Genomic DNA, 19,090 nt, shown 5'->3' with positions numbered 1-19,090 from the left:
ACATTTTGCGATGAAGAAAATTTCGGATGGCGTAATGGACGACGACTTCCTATGTGGAACTGAAGGTGGAGGTGGAGTTCAGGTGTGGACCGTGGAGGTAATCTTCATCTCACCGCTTCCATGATCTATACGGGCAGAATATTACCAAAGGTGGGGATCGCAGGGATGGTCTTGTCGGCGTTCTGCTATTAAACAACCGACTCTACCTGAGTACTTCTGCAACCTTTCATCTCTTCTCATCTTGTCGTCCCTCCTTTGCTTGCTGACAATACGAAGATGTTATTCGACCTTCAATATCAGCTTACCATTCATCTCAGCCAAAGAACGAAGATGTTCGGATATTAGAGTGCACTCATTTGCTACCTCCTAAATCCGTTTCTGTCATTCTCTTGGCTGCCCCAGTTACCTGATATTGGCAAGGGTACAAAATGTCTCCATTCAAACATTTGCATCTCATTTGATGACGAGGATCAGCAAATACTTCTTTTGTAAGTGAAAAACCAGGTATATAGATGAAATCGAAGCCATATTCAATTGTTCACCGTCGATATGCTGCAATCATGCAGATGCCAAGAATGGGTAATCGCTCGCTACAAGTATTACGAGTATATGATGATGGTTATACCTTTCGTGCTATGATAAGTCTATCATTGTTTTTTCTGCCCTAGTGTTTGTTTGCGCATGATTGAATGTCTGATTGATATCATCACAATCTATTGACTACAACTTTTCAACAATGTCCGCCTTCTCACGCTCCAGCACTGGCATCTCCGTAGTCCAGCACTTCTCCTCACTCACAAACGGCAAAATAATCGTCATAACAGGTCCTTCAGCCAATAGTATCGGCGCCGAGACCGCCATCTCACTTGCTCATGCCTCTCCTTCTATCATCCTTCTAGCCGGACGTTCAGAAGCCAAGATTTCTCCTGTTATCAAAGAAATTCATACTCTCAATCCCTCCATCACGACCCATTTTGTACCCCTCGATCTCGCTTCTCAGAAATCAATAAGACAAGCCGCTTCTTTAATCAATAGTCTGGTTGAAAAAATCGATATTCTGATTAATAATGCAGGAGCGATGGCAGTGCCGGCTTATCAAACAACTGAAGATGGAATTGAATTACAATTCGGTTGTAATCATATCGGTCATTTTCTACTTACCAATCTAGTTTTGGAGAAACTTTTACAGGCAGGAAGAGAAGGGCAAGCGAGGATTGTGAATGTCAGCAGTACTGGGTATGAGCTCGGGGGTGTTCAATTTGATGATTGGAATTTCAACGTATGAATGTTGCCCAAATTCAATTTTCCATATATTAATCACACAAGTAGGAAGGAAAAAACTACGATCCTTGGCAAGCATATGCACAATCTAAAACGGCAAATGTTTTGTTCTCTAGCACTTTGGCCGCAAGATTAAAGGATAGAAATATACAATCTTTTGCACTTCAGCCCGGATGTGAGTTTTTCGAAATCCTCTTCAAAAGGACCATCAATTATTAACAAAATCCCCAGACGTACCAACAAGCAATCTCCAAGCTCATGTCACTTCAAAGATGTGGAGCAACGTATTGCAGCAAATTTCCAATTCTTCGGGTGGTATATAACCCCCCGTCACTAGCCACATGCATTGCATATCAAACTGACACCCCTCCAGGCCAGGAATTCGAACCCCCCAAAACACTCCAAGAAGGATGTTCTACCACCTTAGTCGCGGCTCTAGATCCATTTATCTCAGGTATCTTCTCCTCTCCTCTCCACTTCCCTGGACGGCCTTACAACGTAAAAATAACCACTAATTCCTCCCTAGAATCATCTGGCGGGTTCCTCCAAGATTGCATCATCAGACCCGTACCTCAAGATTACGCAAAAGGCGTAGGCAACCAAGTTCGATTATGGGATTTGAGCGAGAGGTTGGTGGGACAGCAATTTGACATTTTCATTTAAAAGGCATAATGAATTATTCTTATTCGAGGGACAGTTGTCAATGTGTATTATTACTGGTTAGTTCTAGTAGCCCATAGCGGAAGCAAAACCATTTTGTACTTGTAGCAGGCATCTGGAATAAAATTGTTGGGCGGTTCAAATGGACTATTATTCAATCTAGAGATTGATCAGAAAAATCATTTCACAACTACGATCGTATCCAAATCCAAATCCAAATCGCCTTGAATCTCAAACCCCACCCCAGCTCCTCCAACTACCACATAGCAGCAAAAATCATCTCCTAACTATAACACCATGTAGTTATAGTCCACTCTACCAGAAGATTTCAATCTCAATCCCCAGCCCAATACACCCACCCCCAGTACCCCCCTCCAAACTCAAAGCTACAAAGCTATAAACTCCACTCCTGAACACACACATACAAACTCCCAATAAATCCCACCACCCACCCAAACCACAACCTTTCAAAGCTCAAGAACATTCATCGATCCATCGAAGCACGATTCCCAGCGCACAAATCTAATCTTCCTATCCATGTATCCATACATCCATACATCCATTATTTATACCTATACCTATCTATACCCATACCCATATATAAACCTCATCAAACCTCTGAGCCCCCTCAACCCAACAACCCTCACCACCACAAAAACTCAGAAACAAACAAATAGTGCATCTCCCACCTCCCACCTCCCATCTCCTCATCTCTACCTCTCATTCTCCATTCTCCTCATCTCTACGACTCAATCACTTAACCAAAAGGGGGGAAAGAAAAAAAGCAAGAAAGAAGCGAGACCCCAATCTATCTAATCCAACCTACTCCAATCCAATCCGATTCACTAAATCATTCCAGCCTAAGTTCTAAGCCCATTCACACATTTAAAATTCATTCATGAACTAATGAATTCAAGAATCGCACATATCAATGTTGTAGATATATGTACTAAAATAGGCACCAAGGAATGAGATGAACAGGCAAAAGAAACTATTCATATACCTGCTACAATCATATATGCGTGCGCAGACTCAATAAGTATAGGCAGCTTCATCTACAGCCCCTTCACCCGAAATTCATGCACATGGCAAACATCACTCATACCGTATCACATTGCAGTATACAATTTCAAATCACAACCAAACATTATGCGGAAAAAACTCGTCCATTAAACTTTGATCTCGAGACTGCAATTAAGCGCTCAAAATTAAAATCCTAACCTGGACCGTTATTTCAATCTTCCCCCCCTGCCCCCCTAAATCATCTTCCTCCATTCCCAGTCAAGCATCTCACAAATTTCTCCTCCCAGAATGATGCGTCCAGCCATCTCTCGCTCTAACTCATATCGCGTCGCCAAGGGTATATTAAAAATAGTTATGTGTAAAAGTTCAAAAGGTGAAGAAAACCAATGTTATATTGATTTGAGTGAAGATTTTTCTCCCATCCGTCAATGTCGATACGATTTGAGGGTATGAATGTTGAATAATATGTCGTAATCGTCGTACTTAAAAAGCAGAGTCTCCAGTAAAGTAAGTGGAGCAGTTGTTGAATATAAAAAGGATGTATGTGCAGAAGTAAAGCTTGTGTAGAGGCAGAGATACCGAGCGCACGAGGATTAGCACAGGCTCAAGGTCATCATCATCCGTCATCCCACAAAAAGTATCAAAAACGCCATGCTCCCGTACTCGCTGATGCGAGGGGGCATATCCCATTTCCCATTTCGGTTTCCCATCAGATCGTCAATTCGCGTGTTGAAAAATAAATAATTCGATCAGTGCTCGCCGGCAATAGGTTCACGCTAATTCCCGCCATATGCAACCATCCCAAAACTCCATGCTGAAATTTATACAGAACCAAGTCGTAAAAGTGCTTCAATGGCTTCTCGTTCTTGAGAATCTGCAGAAGCCATGTTCAAAGCAGTGAAACCGCTAGGGGTGTGAGTTCGTGCTGGAGCTGGAAGAGAATGACCAACAACAGAACGCAACCCTCCCCTATATACATGAGAATTGAAAACTTGTGGAAGTGGCCCAGAAGTGAAGGGTCCAGATGCTGAATAAGATGCTGCTCGCAATGCTGCGGCTCCAACAGCTGCCCAGTCCTCTTCGTCCGTTACATCATTCGGGTCATCCTCCATCATTACGTCGTCTCCAACCTCAGATGAGGAAGAGCCCGATTCATCGCCATCCAAAGACATTTTGTCGGCCTCGTCAGGCATCGAGACATCATCTCCGTGAGAGAAAAACGCCGAATCCCCCGCCCAACTTGACCCTGGTTCATTAAGACGTGTTCGCGTAAATGACCACCCTTGGTTGTTGGCGATTGGCATCCCAATCGGATAGGTATCTGGTAAACTCGGTGGTGGTGAATTTCCAAAAGCTCGACCCATTCTTGCCGGATGCCCCTTTAGTCTCGCGTCCCATCGGCCCCAACCCACTTTCTCGAACAACACATTTCCTTTTACACCGCCAGCCTCACCGCCATTGCCACGTCCCTCCAAAGCGCCCACAACAAGTCTTCTAGCTTTCGCGGGAGGAATTCCAGAAAAGCCGGGGACTGAGGTAGTGAGATAACCCATGATGTGGCGGATAGCAAGTGGGCCATGATCCAACAGAATTTCAGGAAGGTGGTGTTTCGCCAGTAAACTAGGGGTAATAGCACCAGTGGTATCCAATCCTGGCGATCCGATGTCCGACGTTCCTTCATTTCCACTTCCGTCTTGTAAGTCTAGGTCGGATTCAACATGCTCCAAGTTGAGTTGGGGCAATGGCGAACGAGTACCAAAGGTTTTGGTAACATGCGGAGGTAGGTTGGGAGAGATAGAGTTCGGAGGAGTAGGAAGAGGATGGCCATTGGCCACAGGAACACTTCGAGCCGCTACAGCAGTTAAGCTGTCTCGACCGAAGGATGTTGGGATCTTGCGAGCAGATGAAGCTATTGAAGCCATTTTTGTTGTTGGATCAGTTGATTTCTTTCTCTACAAGTGCGCGACACAAGATTAGTATTTATATTCTCGAAAAGACGTGTTGGGTTGGCATGGGGGTGACTCAGAAGAATCCAACACCAACACCTTGATGGGCTAACTCACTTCGATTTGCGATAGAAAGGGTACAAGCGAATTGAATGGGTTGGTAATTTAATTCGAAGCAACTATTGATCGTGTATTGGAGAAGCAAACGGAACGGACTGGAACCTTATTGTCGAAAGGGATGAAGTTGTTGAGAAGATATAAGAGTGAGTCAGGTAATGGTGGGCGTCGACAGATAAGTGAGCTATTTTGGATCGGGTCCGGAAATGGAAGCAAGCAACTGCAAGTGGGAGTGGGAGTGGGAGTGGGAGTGGGAGTGGGAGTGAAGTTTCTAAAGGAAGAGCGAACCAACTCGATTGCGATTAGAAAGACTGAGAGGTAAATTTGAGATAAAAGTAAGATGAAGGAGGCGACGATGTATTTGAAGAAAGTAAAAGAGACAGATAAAGTTTATATGGGAAGATTGAATTAATGTATATTTTTGAATTATTTCTTATTATTTCGAGCTTTGGTCTTTCTTTCTTTGTCTCCCTTGAAGTTGGTTGATGCGCACCTTTCTGGTGTTTACAGAGCAGAGCAGAGTACTAGGTAATCTAATAAGTAACTACTACCCAGTAGGTGTAGGTGTAGGTACATGAGGATGATCAAGTGGAATAGACCAGATTGATTTAAACAGGGTATGCCCGGTTATGGTTTAGCGTGATCAGACTAGTGCATTAGTCTCTCACTAGTATCCTTCTTGGTCTTCAAGTTCTAAATCTAGGCGTGGCAGTAACTAGGGAGGCCCCTGTGTGCTAAGAATTCAAAGAGTTATGCAATCTTTTCAATCTTCCAAGGTTTTTATGTATCCAATCATCAATCAATATACAAAGTATGCAAGTCCTCGTGATTTATGATTTGTTAATATCCATCATCTGGTATTAACTAAGACGTCGCTCTGGTCTGCGCCTTCTCTGCCGTGTACATCATACTCGTTGCGTTCATAGCACAGTCACTGGTAGGTAGTACTATTTCCAACAAGCACTTTTACAAGAACCTATTATTCGACTCATAGCCAGGTGGTAAACTTGTAATCAAAGAAATGACGCTCCGCTGGCTCTCCGAGGGCCACTGCCGTGGAGGCAGACTAGATAACTAATACAAAAGGTTGATATCGAGCGCAGCGAGCTATGGGGGTTTGGGGGTTTGGGGGTTTGGGGGCTTGCCCCCATGAAAGGCATGCAAATTCAATTAATGCCTCCTCTTAGCACTTTGTCATTTTGCCTCTGACTATACGAGTGTCAGAACGCAGTAGGATGTTACTAACATAACATTGAAAACCGGATTTATATTGATTTGTATTTACATTGAATGGCCTCAAAATAACCTGCTCAAGTGATACCAAGCGTAAATAGGTACGAGGTATGTAATACTAAGGTCATACCAGTATCTTCTTATGCATATATTTGGGCTCACCTGAGCAAGTAAGAACACCTTAAAGCATAATATACGACTTCGTACATCTCGTCTACCTCATCTTATCCATATGAGCACGTAACTAGGATTTTCTGCCAACATTATCCATACTGACTGTACTTTCGCTTCTACTGTTTGCTGCCCAGGTGAGTCTTCTTGTGGCGCGTGAAGAAACCAGGTATCTAGCCAGCCACACATGCTGATAAAGAAATCTCACATTATCAACATCATCCAGCGTCTACAGTAATAATAATAACAATTGGCAATAACTGAACATACAGAGTAAAGGATTCCTTAATTTACAGCTTTCCATATCAATGTGTGGTATCAAAAACTAGGTTATCTAATATCTAAACCCTAGCTGTCATGTCCATTGCCCTCGTCTAAAGCCCTATCGCCCCCCTCTCCAAGTGATCGACGGACTTTAACAAGTGTCCGTCCGTACATACCACGCAGTCATTCTTCTACGCACACACTAGAATATTTGAATAATCCATTGCAAACCTAACTTTCCTAGTCGATAAGGGAAACGGCAGCTTATTGCCTCGGATAAAATGCCCCAAAAGATCGACTTTTAAGGGACCATCCGACCATTCCATACCAAGCGTAAGGACGGCGTATGCCTTAGTTAGTATCGTGTAAAAGCACAACCTAAAGAGAAGAACCATTCACGTTTCTTTCCAGTGCATCTTCATTGGATTCTGGCTCAACGCCAGTACCTGATCAGCGGACACTCTGTAACCATTAGTATAAAACACTAAATCCTACGCGTATTCATTGTAAACTCAAATTGTTGCTTTAGCAGTCATGACTTATAAACTCGTAGTTAATCATTTCTCCACTTTTTACTCGAGGATACAGACGTAATAAAAGATTTACCATTTCGTGTGGTCAAAACCATCACTACCTTTCCCCACGTTCCACAAATCATCTCTTGATAACTTGATAACGATTTCTTAACTACTCTCCTAGATTCCGTGAACTTTACCCGGATGAGCCAGACGAGAATTGCGAAACCGGCGAAACTCCAATTGTTTTCTAGGTTGCGGTTTCTAGATTCACCTATCCGGAAGATTTAATGCATCTTTCATACATCTTTCCTCAGCCACTCAAATGCTATCGTGCTTCTCCAAGGAAAAGGTTGCTAAGAAAAGTACGCGATCCGGGGAAGTACGGGTAGCGAAGTGGCACGCACAATCTTTTAATTATTGAGCTTACCGAACATCGGACTCTCAGAAGGAACGAACAACAAACTTATGGTTGTATGCTTGGGCAATGTTCGAGTTGTCCAATCTCCTTAGATAACTCAAAAGCTTGCATTCCGCACAATTCTCTCTTTGTGATACTTTTTATGCCCAATCCGTCATGTTAAGCCGAGGAAGCACCATAGACTGACCCGACACATCGAGGGATGGAGAACGCTAATTATGCAATCAATTGCAAACAACCGACCAAGCCAAAATCAAATGGGTATTGCTAACGCCCAGCTCCACCATTAAGTACATATTTTCTACATGCCTAAACAATATATGTTAGAGATTGTGGTGATGGTGGGGCCGTGTGAATGGAGTCATGATGTCACTTACTGCTTTCAAAACACTTAACCTCTCCGTAGAGTCAAGAAACACCCGATGATATTGCGTTAAGCTTTCCTGAACAACGGCCTGGCGTGTATTCTGTCCTTCACAAATGGCTTTCATCTTGAGCTCCATCTGTTTTCTCAGGAACGGCTTGCTGAGGCTGACTTCGAACTCCATGTTATCATAGCCTTCCACTAGGGCCACTCCAAGTGTGGTCGGGATGAACTCTTCCACCCCACCTCTACCCCCCGCATCTGCAGCTGCAGCTCCCCCTCTACCCCCTCTTCCACCCCTTCCACCGCGTCCGCCACGTCCTCCTCGGCCTGCAGCTGGCGTGTTGTCATCATTATTTCCGGCGGCGGCCCCACCTGCCTTAGTCCTTGTAAACACGTATTCACGCTCTTTGATTTTGGCAATATGCTCGGCCATAGTTGCATCAGTACCGATTCCATTTGCGTCCATTAAAGCAATAAGATCAGGCTCGGTTAAATACCCTGGAGCTGTTGTTTTCCCATCCGTGATCATGGCCTCGTCAGGTTCAAATCTTTCCCCAAGGGTAAATTTTGGCAATGATGTACTGCTGTTCCATCTCTCGTAAACGTAAACATCCAGATAGTTTTTTGCCAGCACAACTAGTCCGTGCGTGTGAAAAGCTTCCTCCCCATATTCAAGCTCCACGTCAGTCGCCTGCCCTTTAGCATCTTCTGAGCAACAGGCTAGGAACCTCCGAACAACAAATTCATAAACTCGAGCTTCTTCTGGCCTCAAAGCAGTGGATGCAACGTATGTCACAGGATGAATAGGCGGATGTGCCTTATCATCGTTTCGGCCCTCTCGAGGCCAATGAAAACCCCCATTCACCAAATTCTGAGCAAATGGTCCCCATCGATTATCTTGAACTTGCTTCTCAACTAGCGCTCTCAAATTCATACCTTTGTCGAATCGATCAGTCTCCGTTCTCGGATAACTAATAAAACCTTTCGTGTATAGGCTCTCCGCTGCAGTCATAGCCACCTGACTGTTCATATTCAACCAACGACTAGCAGCTTTCTGCAGCTCGACGGTAGTTAGAGGAAGAGGCTTCCACTTGCTAGTGGGTTTCTCCTGTACCTTGGTGACTTTAGCATTTTTTGCAGCAAGACAACGTTCAAATAAGATGATCACAACTGCTCGGTCAAATAGACGATTGCGCTTCCAATTAAAGATGACATTCATATCTTCTCGACTGTGCGTAACCTTGATGCTCCAGAATGGTTCGGGTACGAAGTTCTTTACTTTGAAATATCGATCAACGACGAAACCAAGAGTAGGAAACTGACAAGAACCTAGACCACTATTAGTTTGCAAGTGCCTAAGATATGAATGAAGTTGTTTACCATAGCTCAGCATTTTTGATGCTAATGGCCCTCCTAACTTTTGAAGGTTGGTTGTCTGGAATCGTGTGAAAGCGTACCCAATCCGTAGATCAAGTTCTATACGAGCAGCCACAGCATCTACTTGGCGTTGATCTAAATCGACTGGATGTTTAGCTGCTTGAATTACATGCCTTTTATAGTTAGCTACAAATCTGAAATCACAGTGTAGGTTCACTTACGCTCGCTCAATGTTACTGAACCTTGCCCTCTTGATCTCAATTCGTGGGTTGCCTTTAAGTGCTTGAGCTCTCACTTCAGCGCCAATATGCTCTCCCTCACGATCACAATCAGTCCATATGAAAAGAGCCTTAGCACCTCTTGCCTGAGCCTCGATATTCTGTGCGACATCTTTCTTATCCTATGGAAATGCATCAGTGGAAAATTGCCAAGAAAAAGATGAGATCTAATCACCTCAGCAACAGATTCGATGACCTTGGCTCTGAAAAAGAGTTCTTGGGGTGGAGGGTCAGTCCAACCTTTGTGAGTTGGAGCAACATCAAGAGAGGTAAGATGCCCCAAGACCGAAGTCATGACCGCATTGCAATTGCCCCATTGTCCACCAAAATCGAAGGTGAATGAGTAATTTTTGATGTATTTGTTGCGAGTGTTTGCCTTATTTAATCATTAGATAATGATAATGATGGTTGTAATGTAGCAAAACTTGACATTGCGACTTACCGCTTGAGCATTGCCCCCAGCTAAATGATTAGCTACGGCTTTGGCAATGGAAGGTTTTTCTGCAACACAAAGAATCTTTGCAACCATCTTGATATCAGATTCACGCGTGATCATTCATGTGTAGTCCTTTTCCATCGCCAACTCCTAAGTCTACGAGGCCTTGTGGATGAAGCTCTTATAATACTTTCCTTTGCGACACGGACAAACGAACGTCTTGGTCTATAAGCATTGTTTTGTTACTCGGCTTTATTGGATTGATCTATTGTAGTATGGACTTGCAAGAGTATCATGAAACTATTTCCCAAAAAATTGTATTACTCAGTATCAGGAAGTAAAGATGATGTACAGAAATTGATGCCTATGCTGTTGCCATCAATTCCAGGTTGATAAGATTTTATAATATACGGATCCGAATACGAAACAGCTGCAGGTGCATGCCGTGGCTCATCGAGGTCAATCATTGGCTGCAGCTCCATAAATCCCTGTCGGTACATGTATCCCCGCTAAATGAAAACCGATGTCATTTGGAGCTTCAAAATTCAAGCTTCACTCCATTCACTCCGGCCACTCTACCTCTTTCGCCTCTCTGCCAAACGTCAGTCCTTTGGAACTTCGAGAATATATTCGAAGTTAGCTTGACTCATCTACCTATTACCCTATATTTCCTCAACATTGAGCAACAGAAAAATTCACTCGCCACAAGCATGGCGTTGCCAGTCATTAAAGCAATCGAGGATTGTTCAAACATCACGAAAACAGTCTTGCCATATCTGCCACAATTGTACGATTTACCTCAGCAAGTACTTCAATCATATTCGAATCCTACCGAGCTTCGAAATCTTTATCTGGCTACGAATCCACTCATAACTGCCTTCGCATTCTCATTGTTTTTAACACCTGTATTTCTATTGGTTTCCGAGGTCAACAAAAACTATTCTCAAGTCGACAGATGCTGGAGTATCTTGCCTACCATATACAATGCCCACTTTGCCATTTATGCACACCTTTCTGGTCTACCAACAGGGCGACTAGACAATATCCTCGCTTTTAGTACAATATGGAGTGTATGTAGGACCCCTCTCGGTTCAGGAATCTGGTTCTGACAAACGACAGTTACGCTTGACATATAATTACTGGAGAAAAGGTGGCTATAGCATTGGATCCGAAGATTATCGCTGGTATGTCTCTCTTTGATGGGTATAACTTTAGGGCTAACCACTTCTCAGGGAGATTGTCCGACGAAACGTTCCTCCAGCGCTCTTCTTCGTCTTCAATATCGTCTTCATATCATTGGCACAGAGCATTTTACTTTTTCTAGTTGCAACGCCATCATATGTTATGCTCTTAGCTGCACGATATGGAGTACCGTGGACGACGGCAGATTTGATTTTCTCCAGAGGTCTTATCACTCTTGTTGTGTTTGAGTATTTTGCAGATGGACAACAGTGGAGTATGTGGTTATAGACATCTTTTCTGCTGCATAGCTAATGTTTCTCAAAACCAGACTATCAAAACGCGAAGCAACAGTACTTGAAGACCGCCAAAGTACAAGGAGGATTCGATCAAGAGTCGCTCGACCGCGGCTTTGTGACCTCTGGTCTCTGGTCCTTCAGCAGGCACCCAAATTTCGCCGCTGAGCAGGCTATATGGGTAGTGCTCTATATGTGGGGCTGCTGGACCAGTGAAGTATTATTCAACTGGACATTTGCCGGTGCCATGTCGTACTTGATTCTTTTCCAGGCCTCAACTTGGTTGACCGAGCTCATAACTGCAAAGAAATATCCAGATTATCAACAATACCAAGCCCGGGTTGGCAAATTTTTGCCTAACATCTTTTCTACGGGGCCAATCTTCGCAAAGGTGGAGAAGAAAGCAGCCGCAGCTGTCAAAGGTGATCGAAAAAAGGTTTCAGCCAGCAAGTAAACAGATAGCAGTGCAGAATGAGGTTTCCATTTCCAATGCCTACAACCTCAAAAAGCTGGTCAGGATAGGCAAATGACAAGAGAAGGGCAAGAGAGTGTTCCTCAAAAAACGTAAAGAAGAGGTCTCACGATATTTTCTGAAATTATCACAAATTAATAATTAATGTCGCTGCACATCAACTCGGAATTCACATTCGTTTCTGTTTAAATTCATGTTTTGTTGTATTACAGTGCAAACCTGAACTCACAAAAGTGTTCGTTCTGTGATGTTCCTGCCCTGCTCAATAGATTCGCCTTACTAGCAAGTTTGGCAAGTGCCATTACAATAATTCTACCACTGCAGACATCATTCCCACCCTACTTCTACTTAACTCTACATACTTCATCACACCTATTCTCCATCAAATTTTGTCAGGAACTCAGCGACCTCACATCTTTTAATATCATTGATCATATTATCCCCCTAACTATTAACGTGATATACATTTCAAGAATATTTTACGGAATAATAGAACTTTAACCCCCCATCGCTGTCATCTTATGAAAGATTGTACCACAGCCAGCGTTAGAAGCTATACCATCTCTTCCAATCACACCATTACACTATACACACAAAAGCTGTTGGGTCTTGGCAGTGCCACATCGTCATGCTAGAGAAGCACGAATTTGGTGTGAGAACACTCAGACGAGACTCACAAGGTTCCCAACCGGAAGGACACAGCCAACCGCCAAATACACATGGTAGCCTACAATCATTAGTGCCCCCACCCCCATATTGTGTACAAGACAAATATCCTCCCTATGACCCAGGACGCATCTTGACTACAGATAACTTGGCAAACGAACAACTCGCGACTACCACGAACATTCAAGACCCTGAATTGTGCCCACAAGTCCTCGAATGGATAGAAGATTACAACATCTTCATTCTTGCACATAGACCGGACCAGCAACCTCCGGACAACAAGATTGGCGTTCGAAGGAATCGCGGACAATTCAGATCTGAGATGTGGGAGGCTCCAGAAAAGATCCCAAAGCCAAGAACAATACAAACTTCCAAATCAAGGAGATACATCTCCCGCACATTCCCTGCCGATTCTTCCACGCAGCCATATCTCGACCAATGCTATGATCGGCCATATGGATTCTCTTCAAGAACCCCGCTTCCAGAGGAACATGAAAAAATGAAATCTGGCCAAGATCTACGCCTCGAATTAGAACATTTACAAAAGCAAATAGCGTATTTAAAATCTGCCATCATACCAGCCGAGCAAGAATTCCACTCATTAGCTGCACGTCTACCAAGAAACGGCAATGATGGTCCACACTTTGGCATTCTAATCACGGGTGAAAAGGAACGTATGATATCTCAGAGAATGCAGTGGTTACAAAAACAATTTGTGATCATATGGCAGGAGATTTCAAGCAAAGAGCGTGCGCATGAGTACGCCATTGAAGAATTGAGTAGTGTTAGTGAATTGAATGATCGACTGTCACAGCCGCTTAAAGATATGGCCAGGGAGATGAATGAAAGGAGTTTAGGGAGGAGATGGCTACAGGGGGAAATGCCGTGGGCTGATGCTGTGCAGATTGGGAGTGATGTGCCGAACTTTGCTATGATTATGACACAACGCGAATTAAGATAGGGAACTCGAACACGTTTATGATTTGACATGGTAAGCAGGAACAGCGATTGTTATTCATTCTTCAGCGTTCAATATCAAATGGAATATTCTTGACCATCAGAAGTAGAGATTCAGGTCGCTTCCCGTATGGATGTGACGGGTGAAATGTGCCTCCAAGATAGTAGAAATCGGTTTGCTAATTTTGGTGTAATATCCTCCTGTCGAATTCTATGGAGATGTCCAAACTCCACAAACCTCGGTGATAGACTTGAAGTCTCGGCTGAGATGTATTCTTATGGATCATAAATCACAGGTATTTTAACAGTAACTTGTTGTGTAGTATCACCAAAAATAGGATACCTTACAAGATAATCAAGAACTCTTCACTAAAGTCTGGGATGAAATATACCATGTTGACATCTCAACCTTCAGCAATGAGCAGATGGCTATAGATCTTACGACGAGGGTGATATTGATGTTGGAGCTCAATAGGTTATTGGATGTTTAAATTTCGAGGATTCAAATAGAAGTATTATCAATGTGTTCTAGGGTTCTGTTCAGTGCAGATGCGTGATTGTGTTTAATTAGTTGAGATTGGATGAATTGTTAATATACATGCAATTGAAACGAAAGCCGAGATGGTGCGAATGTGGGTGTATGAAATGATATACATATATGAGTATTGATATATGTCTGAAGCTCCAATCCTATGGTTCTTACTCGTAGAGACTCAGTTGAAAGTACAGCCGGAGGGTTGGAGAAATAATATTGCAGGGTGCATACACCCGACGCCATCAGTTGGTATCTCAATAGATGTCACGCGTGCACCTAATCACGGAACGCTAAGCAATGATATATTTGAAGGTATAGAGAAAGAAGATATTCTATTTTGCATTACATTTCGAAGTTTGGCGAGGAAAGCAAAAAATGATATATAAATGCTAAACACTCGAGAAGCAAATGTATAAACAAAACGTCTTCAGGATATAACCTGTCCATTCTAGCAGCCACCCACTTAAAACCAAACATATAGGTATTATTCTCCCTCTGCCAGAATCATAGAATTCCCCATCCAGATCCAACTACTCCACATATTATTCGTCAATCTTGTAGCATATCCATCCTGTGCCCAGCACATATTTTTCGTCGAATTGTTTCATACCACTTAAGCTCCTCCTCGAATCTCAAAGCTCCTCCCTACGATTCCGCTGTGCAGAACCCTTAGTGCCTTGCCGTTCCCAGCACCTGTCTCTAGTGTCTATCACACCCCAGGACCACTTTCTACTTCTTCGCATCCTTCTTAACTTTCGGCTTCGCGTATGGTTTGTTTGTTTCGTAGTGAATCCAAAATGCAATTCCACCCAACACGTTCAATCCAATCAACACTAGAATCAATTGGACGAAGAGAAATGGGTTTGCTTGGAGAACAGCGGTGGCTTTAGGCGTGAATCTCAACCATTTGAAGGCATTAGGTCCAGAGAATGCTTGTCCCATTTTCGCTTATGGTGCTCCGTGAAGATTGAGTATGGAGATGAGGATAGGCTCCAAGATTGAAGACGAGACTTGAATCGCAAAGCTGGGTGGATGTGAGGTTCGGAGGGGTAGTGATTGTGGGCTTGATCGAAGTCAACCGTATGTGAGAAGTTTAAATGATTAATTGTCAATTATGGCGACGGGTGGAGAATTCGATCCGGTCAACAGAAGGCAAGGAGTAGCACGATTTTCCGATAATGCAAACAGTGTACGAAATACAGAGAGAGAGAAACAAGAGATTAAAACCTACGACGGGAGAGCAGGAGACGCTCTCCCCTAAAAACCTAAGATATATGAGACAGTCTACTGGAGTTTCAAATCCTTGGCATGGTGTTACTATGAGCCCATGTTTTGAGGCTCAGTGAGGAATGCCGCCGGGGGGGGAGCTGGAGGAGGACGGTCGATGAGAGGTCGATGTAAGGTCGAGGGGGATTCAAGATGTTACAGATTTGTAGGAGAGTTGTCGCAGGAAACAGAGCTTTGACAGTATTATTGGGTGATGGTAATAGTGGATCATGTGGGATGATAGCCAATTATATGGGGTTACATCTTGATATGCGCAGAGCGGCAAAACATAATTTTATACGAGTATTCATATTCCCATAGCGGCAACGTCGATGTTTGAAAAATATCAGTCTGTCTAAATGTTTTGACAAAGTACTAATATATTGAGGAATTCACCAGGTCACACGAAAGCATATATTATATTTCTCTTTCAAATGATAATTCCGTAAATCTCATGTGGTATTCAGTAGAATAACCTGTATTGAATATCAGAACCATTGTATGATGTCTAGATCAAAAGTATCTAATCATCTCTAGGAGGGCCGTTTATGTCTTGTACGACGCATCGAATCTCCTAAGTTTATCCATATACACAGATCCATAAGCCCATTCAAACACGGATGTATTTGAGTGAAGTCTGCTCTACGCCAGCAATTATGTGAACAAACACATATCGCAGATTACTTACTTGTGCTGTATGTCGTATGTCGTATATCATGTAAAAAATTTATTCGTCAAGTAATAGCCGATCGGTTTCTGGCTTGGATTGTGAATTTGATTCCGGTTCCAAGGGTGTCTCGGGGCTTAGAGACACACTTTCAATCTTTTGCAAAATGCCCTTTCCAGCTCTACTCAACGCCTCCATAATGCTTTCCATTGATCGACTTTCTTGTCTGACAGCTTTCAATGCGGCTTCCACCTCTTCACAGCGCTTTTGCAAGCGATCGATTTCTGCTTTGAGAAGATTTGCCTGGTCATCCTTTGCGCGAAGTTGTTTATCACTAGTCGATTCTATCGATGCCATACCGTTCGATCCCTCATCATTATACTCACTGGATGAAGCCGCATTTTTCTCAATGCATTCCGGTATGAGTGATTTTGCGCCAAAATCTTCGCCATGAGCCTTCATCCAATTACTCAATTGTTCAATTCTTTGCTCCATCTCAAGTCTCAACTTATTCCAGTTCTTTCTCTCTTCCCCAGTCTTTTCTTCCAGTTGACTAGCCATCTTCACAATCTCAACGTACTGTGCCCCTTCTTGTACCGCTGCTTGTCGGTAGGTGTCCCTACTTTTCGCAAGATCCTCGACGTCTCCCTCCAATTCGAGAACTTGGGCATGTAATCGCGTTCTCTCTTCAGTAAGGCTAAAAATCTCGATATCGGAAACCTCGTGCTTCTTCTCGAGGGCGCTCGCTCGACTTTGAGACCGCGAGAAAGCAGCAAGGAGCTTATCGTGTTCACTCTGCAACGATGATAATGCGATCTTTTGGATAGAAACCTCATGTTGAAGCGCTGCTGTATGGACTTGCAATGCACTATCAGAAGATTGCGCGTTTGTAATGGGAGGTAGGATATTGTTAGTAGTGTGGGATTTTGATGATTGAGACGAGCCACCAGACAGACCCGTATATGATGTCGACCCTGAAGGAGACGAGAAGCTGACCGAGGTCGGGGATGGAGACGGAAAAGCTCGTCCTGGTGGAGATGGTAACTGTCGAGCTGGCGCTGAAGGAGGATTCATGCTCGAAAGCCTCCGGCTCGTATTGTCGGTTGACAAATGGATGTAGTTGGGAGATTGTGTTCTTATGGGTGGAAGTCCTTCGCTGAGTGATTTAGCCATAGACCTGCGTCTTTGGTGCATTCTAGAATCAGATGTGCCCATTTCATTCAATGTAGTTCCCTGGTGATCATCCTCAATGCGTCTTTTCATGATGATCAAAGGATCATATGGGGTCACACTGTTAACAGCATCCTTTTTGAAGGGGGCTTTTGAAGACCCTGGAGGGATCTGCTGAACGAACTTATCGGCAAGCTCGTTGACTTTGTTAATTTTGGTAAGTATCCAGTGGAGTGTTTGTTTTAGGCCAAAGTCAATCATTGGAGGTGGATCTCCAGAAGGAAGAAGACGCAACTGTGAGTGGGCCTAATATTTTGTAAGCATGACTCGAAAGATTACATGAGTAAGTAGGAGCGGGATGAACCCTTTCGATAACAAGAACCAAGCACTTTGCTGGTACTTACTGGATTGATACCACGCTTCTCGGAATCTATACCCGAACGGAGCGTCTCCGCTAGCTGAGTAAGCCCAACGCTGCAAGCTTGTGTAACAAGGGCAAGTTCAGGGTTCTTTTGGCAATGCTCGCAACATTCTGGTGAAGATTCTTCTTCTTGATCAAATGTAGTCTGCCGCCTGCACTGACGACACACATTAGACATATGTTGCGAGGAATCCCCCCGGCCATTTACGATCAATCGAGGAGGTTGAACAAGAGTAGAAGCATTCTGGATCGTCTGACTATAATCACGACCCAATCCATTTGAATCTGAAGAGTGAAGGTTGAGTTAGTAATTAAACGTGCCGCTTTCAGACTATCCTAAACACCTACAGTGTACCTGCGATGGGGGCATTTTCCCAAATGCGTCTAGATCCACCCTCGCTACTCCTTTGTAATTACCCCCGTCGTAACGCGACCTTTTCACGACCGAACTTTCGCCATTCCGAGTATGTTGGTTGTTTGGTATCGCCCAGTTTCCTGAATTGCCATGCATTGGATACTGCAAAAGTGGTCCAGCTTCAATTGGTGGTAATGTTCCGCGATGCCAGCTACTACTACTTCCATTTTGTGGTGTTGGTGTTTTCGTATCGTCTTCCCAAGGACGTTTAATGCCTGATCGATACGATTGGGGAGACTCCGTTGATCGTGCATCCATCACCACACTGCCAATACCACTATATTATTGGGACTGTAGGCAATGGCCAATCCATCCGTCCTTCTGATTTCAAACAATGGTATCGTCGTTTCCGAATTCAAACTGGTGCGCGTGCATGGAAGATATTTTCTACTGATGAAGTCTATATCACAGCAAGTATCAGTGTTCTGAAGGAATTTCAAGAAGTTGTCGCCAGACATGATAAGAAATCACTGCTTACATGTTTTCTGTATAAAATTTAAGGAAAGTGATATACTCAGGCATATGCAGCAAATAGCCCTGTGATCTAGGTACTTTCTGTGCACCATCTGAAATATATATTGTACGATGGAGAAGTGAGAAAAGCAAGTAGTCAAATGACAAATTTCATTAGAGAGATACGACGCCGGCCATGATTTGGAGCAATTGGATGAAGGACGTTGTGCACTGTGCACTGTGCATTCTAAGCTCTGTTACATAGCTTTTCTCTATCGAATCTGAAAGGACAGGCTCGTACTGTAGTAATATCATTCATACATTCATAAGAGAAAGTGGGTTTGGGCAGCGTTAGCCTTACAAACTGTGCTGACGCGCTGAGGATCTTTGCTCAATATTACAATACACTCGGTAAGGTGTGCTAGTCGATTGGACGTTCAAGGTGATTCGTTAAGAAAGTGAGGTAATGCAAAACGGAAGAGGGGGCGAAATAAATCCTTGGAT

The 19,090-nt window shown here is 43.6% G+C and overlaps 7 protein-coding genes across 7 annotated transcripts; 3 read left to right on the top strand and 4 right to left on the bottom strand.

Moving 5' to 3' along the window:
• Positions 1-736: 736 nt before the first annotated feature.
• Positions 737-1,944, top strand: EAE97_012060 (uncharacterized protein; the record flags this gene model as incomplete). The annotated part of the gene is made up of 5 exons (XM_038882574.1): positions 737-1,279; positions 1,330-1,456; positions 1,513-1,596; positions 1,655-1,735; positions 1,808-1,944. The coding sequence occupies 5 exons, from the start codon at positions 737-739 to the stop codon at positions 1,942-1,944; spliced, it is 972 nt and encodes a 323-aa protein (XP_038726592.1).
• A 1,841-nt stretch (positions 1,945-3,785) lies between these two features.
• On the bottom strand, positions 3,786-4,886 carry EAE97_012059 (uncharacterized protein; the record flags this gene model as incomplete). The annotated part of the gene is made up of 1 exon (XM_038882573.1): positions 3,786-4,886. The coding sequence occupies one exon, from the start codon at positions 4,884-4,886 to the stop codon at positions 3,786-3,788; it is 1,101 nt and encodes a 366-aa protein (XP_038726591.1).
• Positions 4,887-7,898: 3,012 nt separating this feature from the next.
• Positions 7,899-10,182, bottom strand: EAE97_012058 (uncharacterized protein; the record flags this gene model as incomplete). Its single annotated transcript, XM_038882572.1, has 6 exons — positions 7,899-7,940; positions 8,009-9,327; positions 9,379-9,548; positions 9,597-9,775; positions 9,829-10,029; positions 10,096-10,182. 6 exons carry the CDS (start codon positions 10,180-10,182, stop codon positions 7,899-7,901), a joined length of 1,998 nt encoding a protein of 665 aa, XP_038726590.1.
• Positions 10,183-10,799: 617 nt separating this feature from the next.
• Positions 10,800-12,242, top strand: EAE97_012057 (uncharacterized protein; the record flags this gene model as incomplete). Its single annotated transcript, XM_038882571.1, has 4 exons — positions 10,800-11,159; positions 11,209-11,273; positions 11,322-11,545; positions 11,600-12,242. 4 exons carry the CDS (start codon positions 10,800-10,802, stop codon positions 12,016-12,018), a joined length of 1,068 nt encoding a protein of 355 aa, XP_038726589.1. The 3' UTR covers positions 12,019-12,242.
• Positions 12,243-12,664: 422 nt separating this feature from the next.
• Positions 12,665-13,663, top strand: EAE97_012056 (uncharacterized protein; the record flags this gene model as incomplete). The annotated part of the gene is made up of 1 exon (XM_038882570.1): positions 12,665-13,663. The coding sequence occupies one exon, from the start codon at positions 12,665-12,667 to the stop codon at positions 13,661-13,663; it is 999 nt and encodes a 332-aa protein (XP_038726588.1).
• A 1,260-nt stretch (positions 13,664-14,923) lies between these two features.
• EAE97_012055 (uncharacterized protein) lies at positions 14,924-15,136 on the bottom strand (the record flags this gene model as incomplete). Its single annotated transcript, XM_038882569.1, has 1 exon — positions 14,924-15,136. The coding sequence occupies one exon, from the start codon at positions 15,134-15,136 to the stop codon at positions 14,924-14,926; it is 213 nt and encodes a 70-aa protein (XP_038726587.1).
• A 1,051-nt stretch (positions 15,137-16,187) lies between these two features.
• EAE97_012054 (uncharacterized protein) lies at positions 16,188-18,391 on the bottom strand (the record flags this gene model as incomplete). Its single annotated transcript, XM_038882568.1, has 3 exons — positions 16,188-17,603; positions 17,702-18,003; positions 18,067-18,391. 3 exons carry the CDS (start codon positions 18,389-18,391, stop codon positions 16,188-16,190), a joined length of 2,043 nt encoding a protein of 680 aa, XP_038726586.1.
• Positions 18,392-19,090: the final 699 nt, after the last annotated feature.

This window comes from Botrytis byssoidea, assembly GCF_014898295.1.
Source record: "Botrytis byssoidea strain MUCL 94 chromosome Unknown BBYS_047, whole genome shotgun sequence".
Lineage (NCBI taxonomy): Eukaryota > Fungi > Ascomycota > Leotiomycetes > Helotiales > Sclerotiniaceae > Botrytis > Botrytis byssoidea.
The sequence above is the reverse complement of the archived record's forward strand: the minus strand, read 5'-3'. Positions and strand labels throughout refer to the sequence as shown.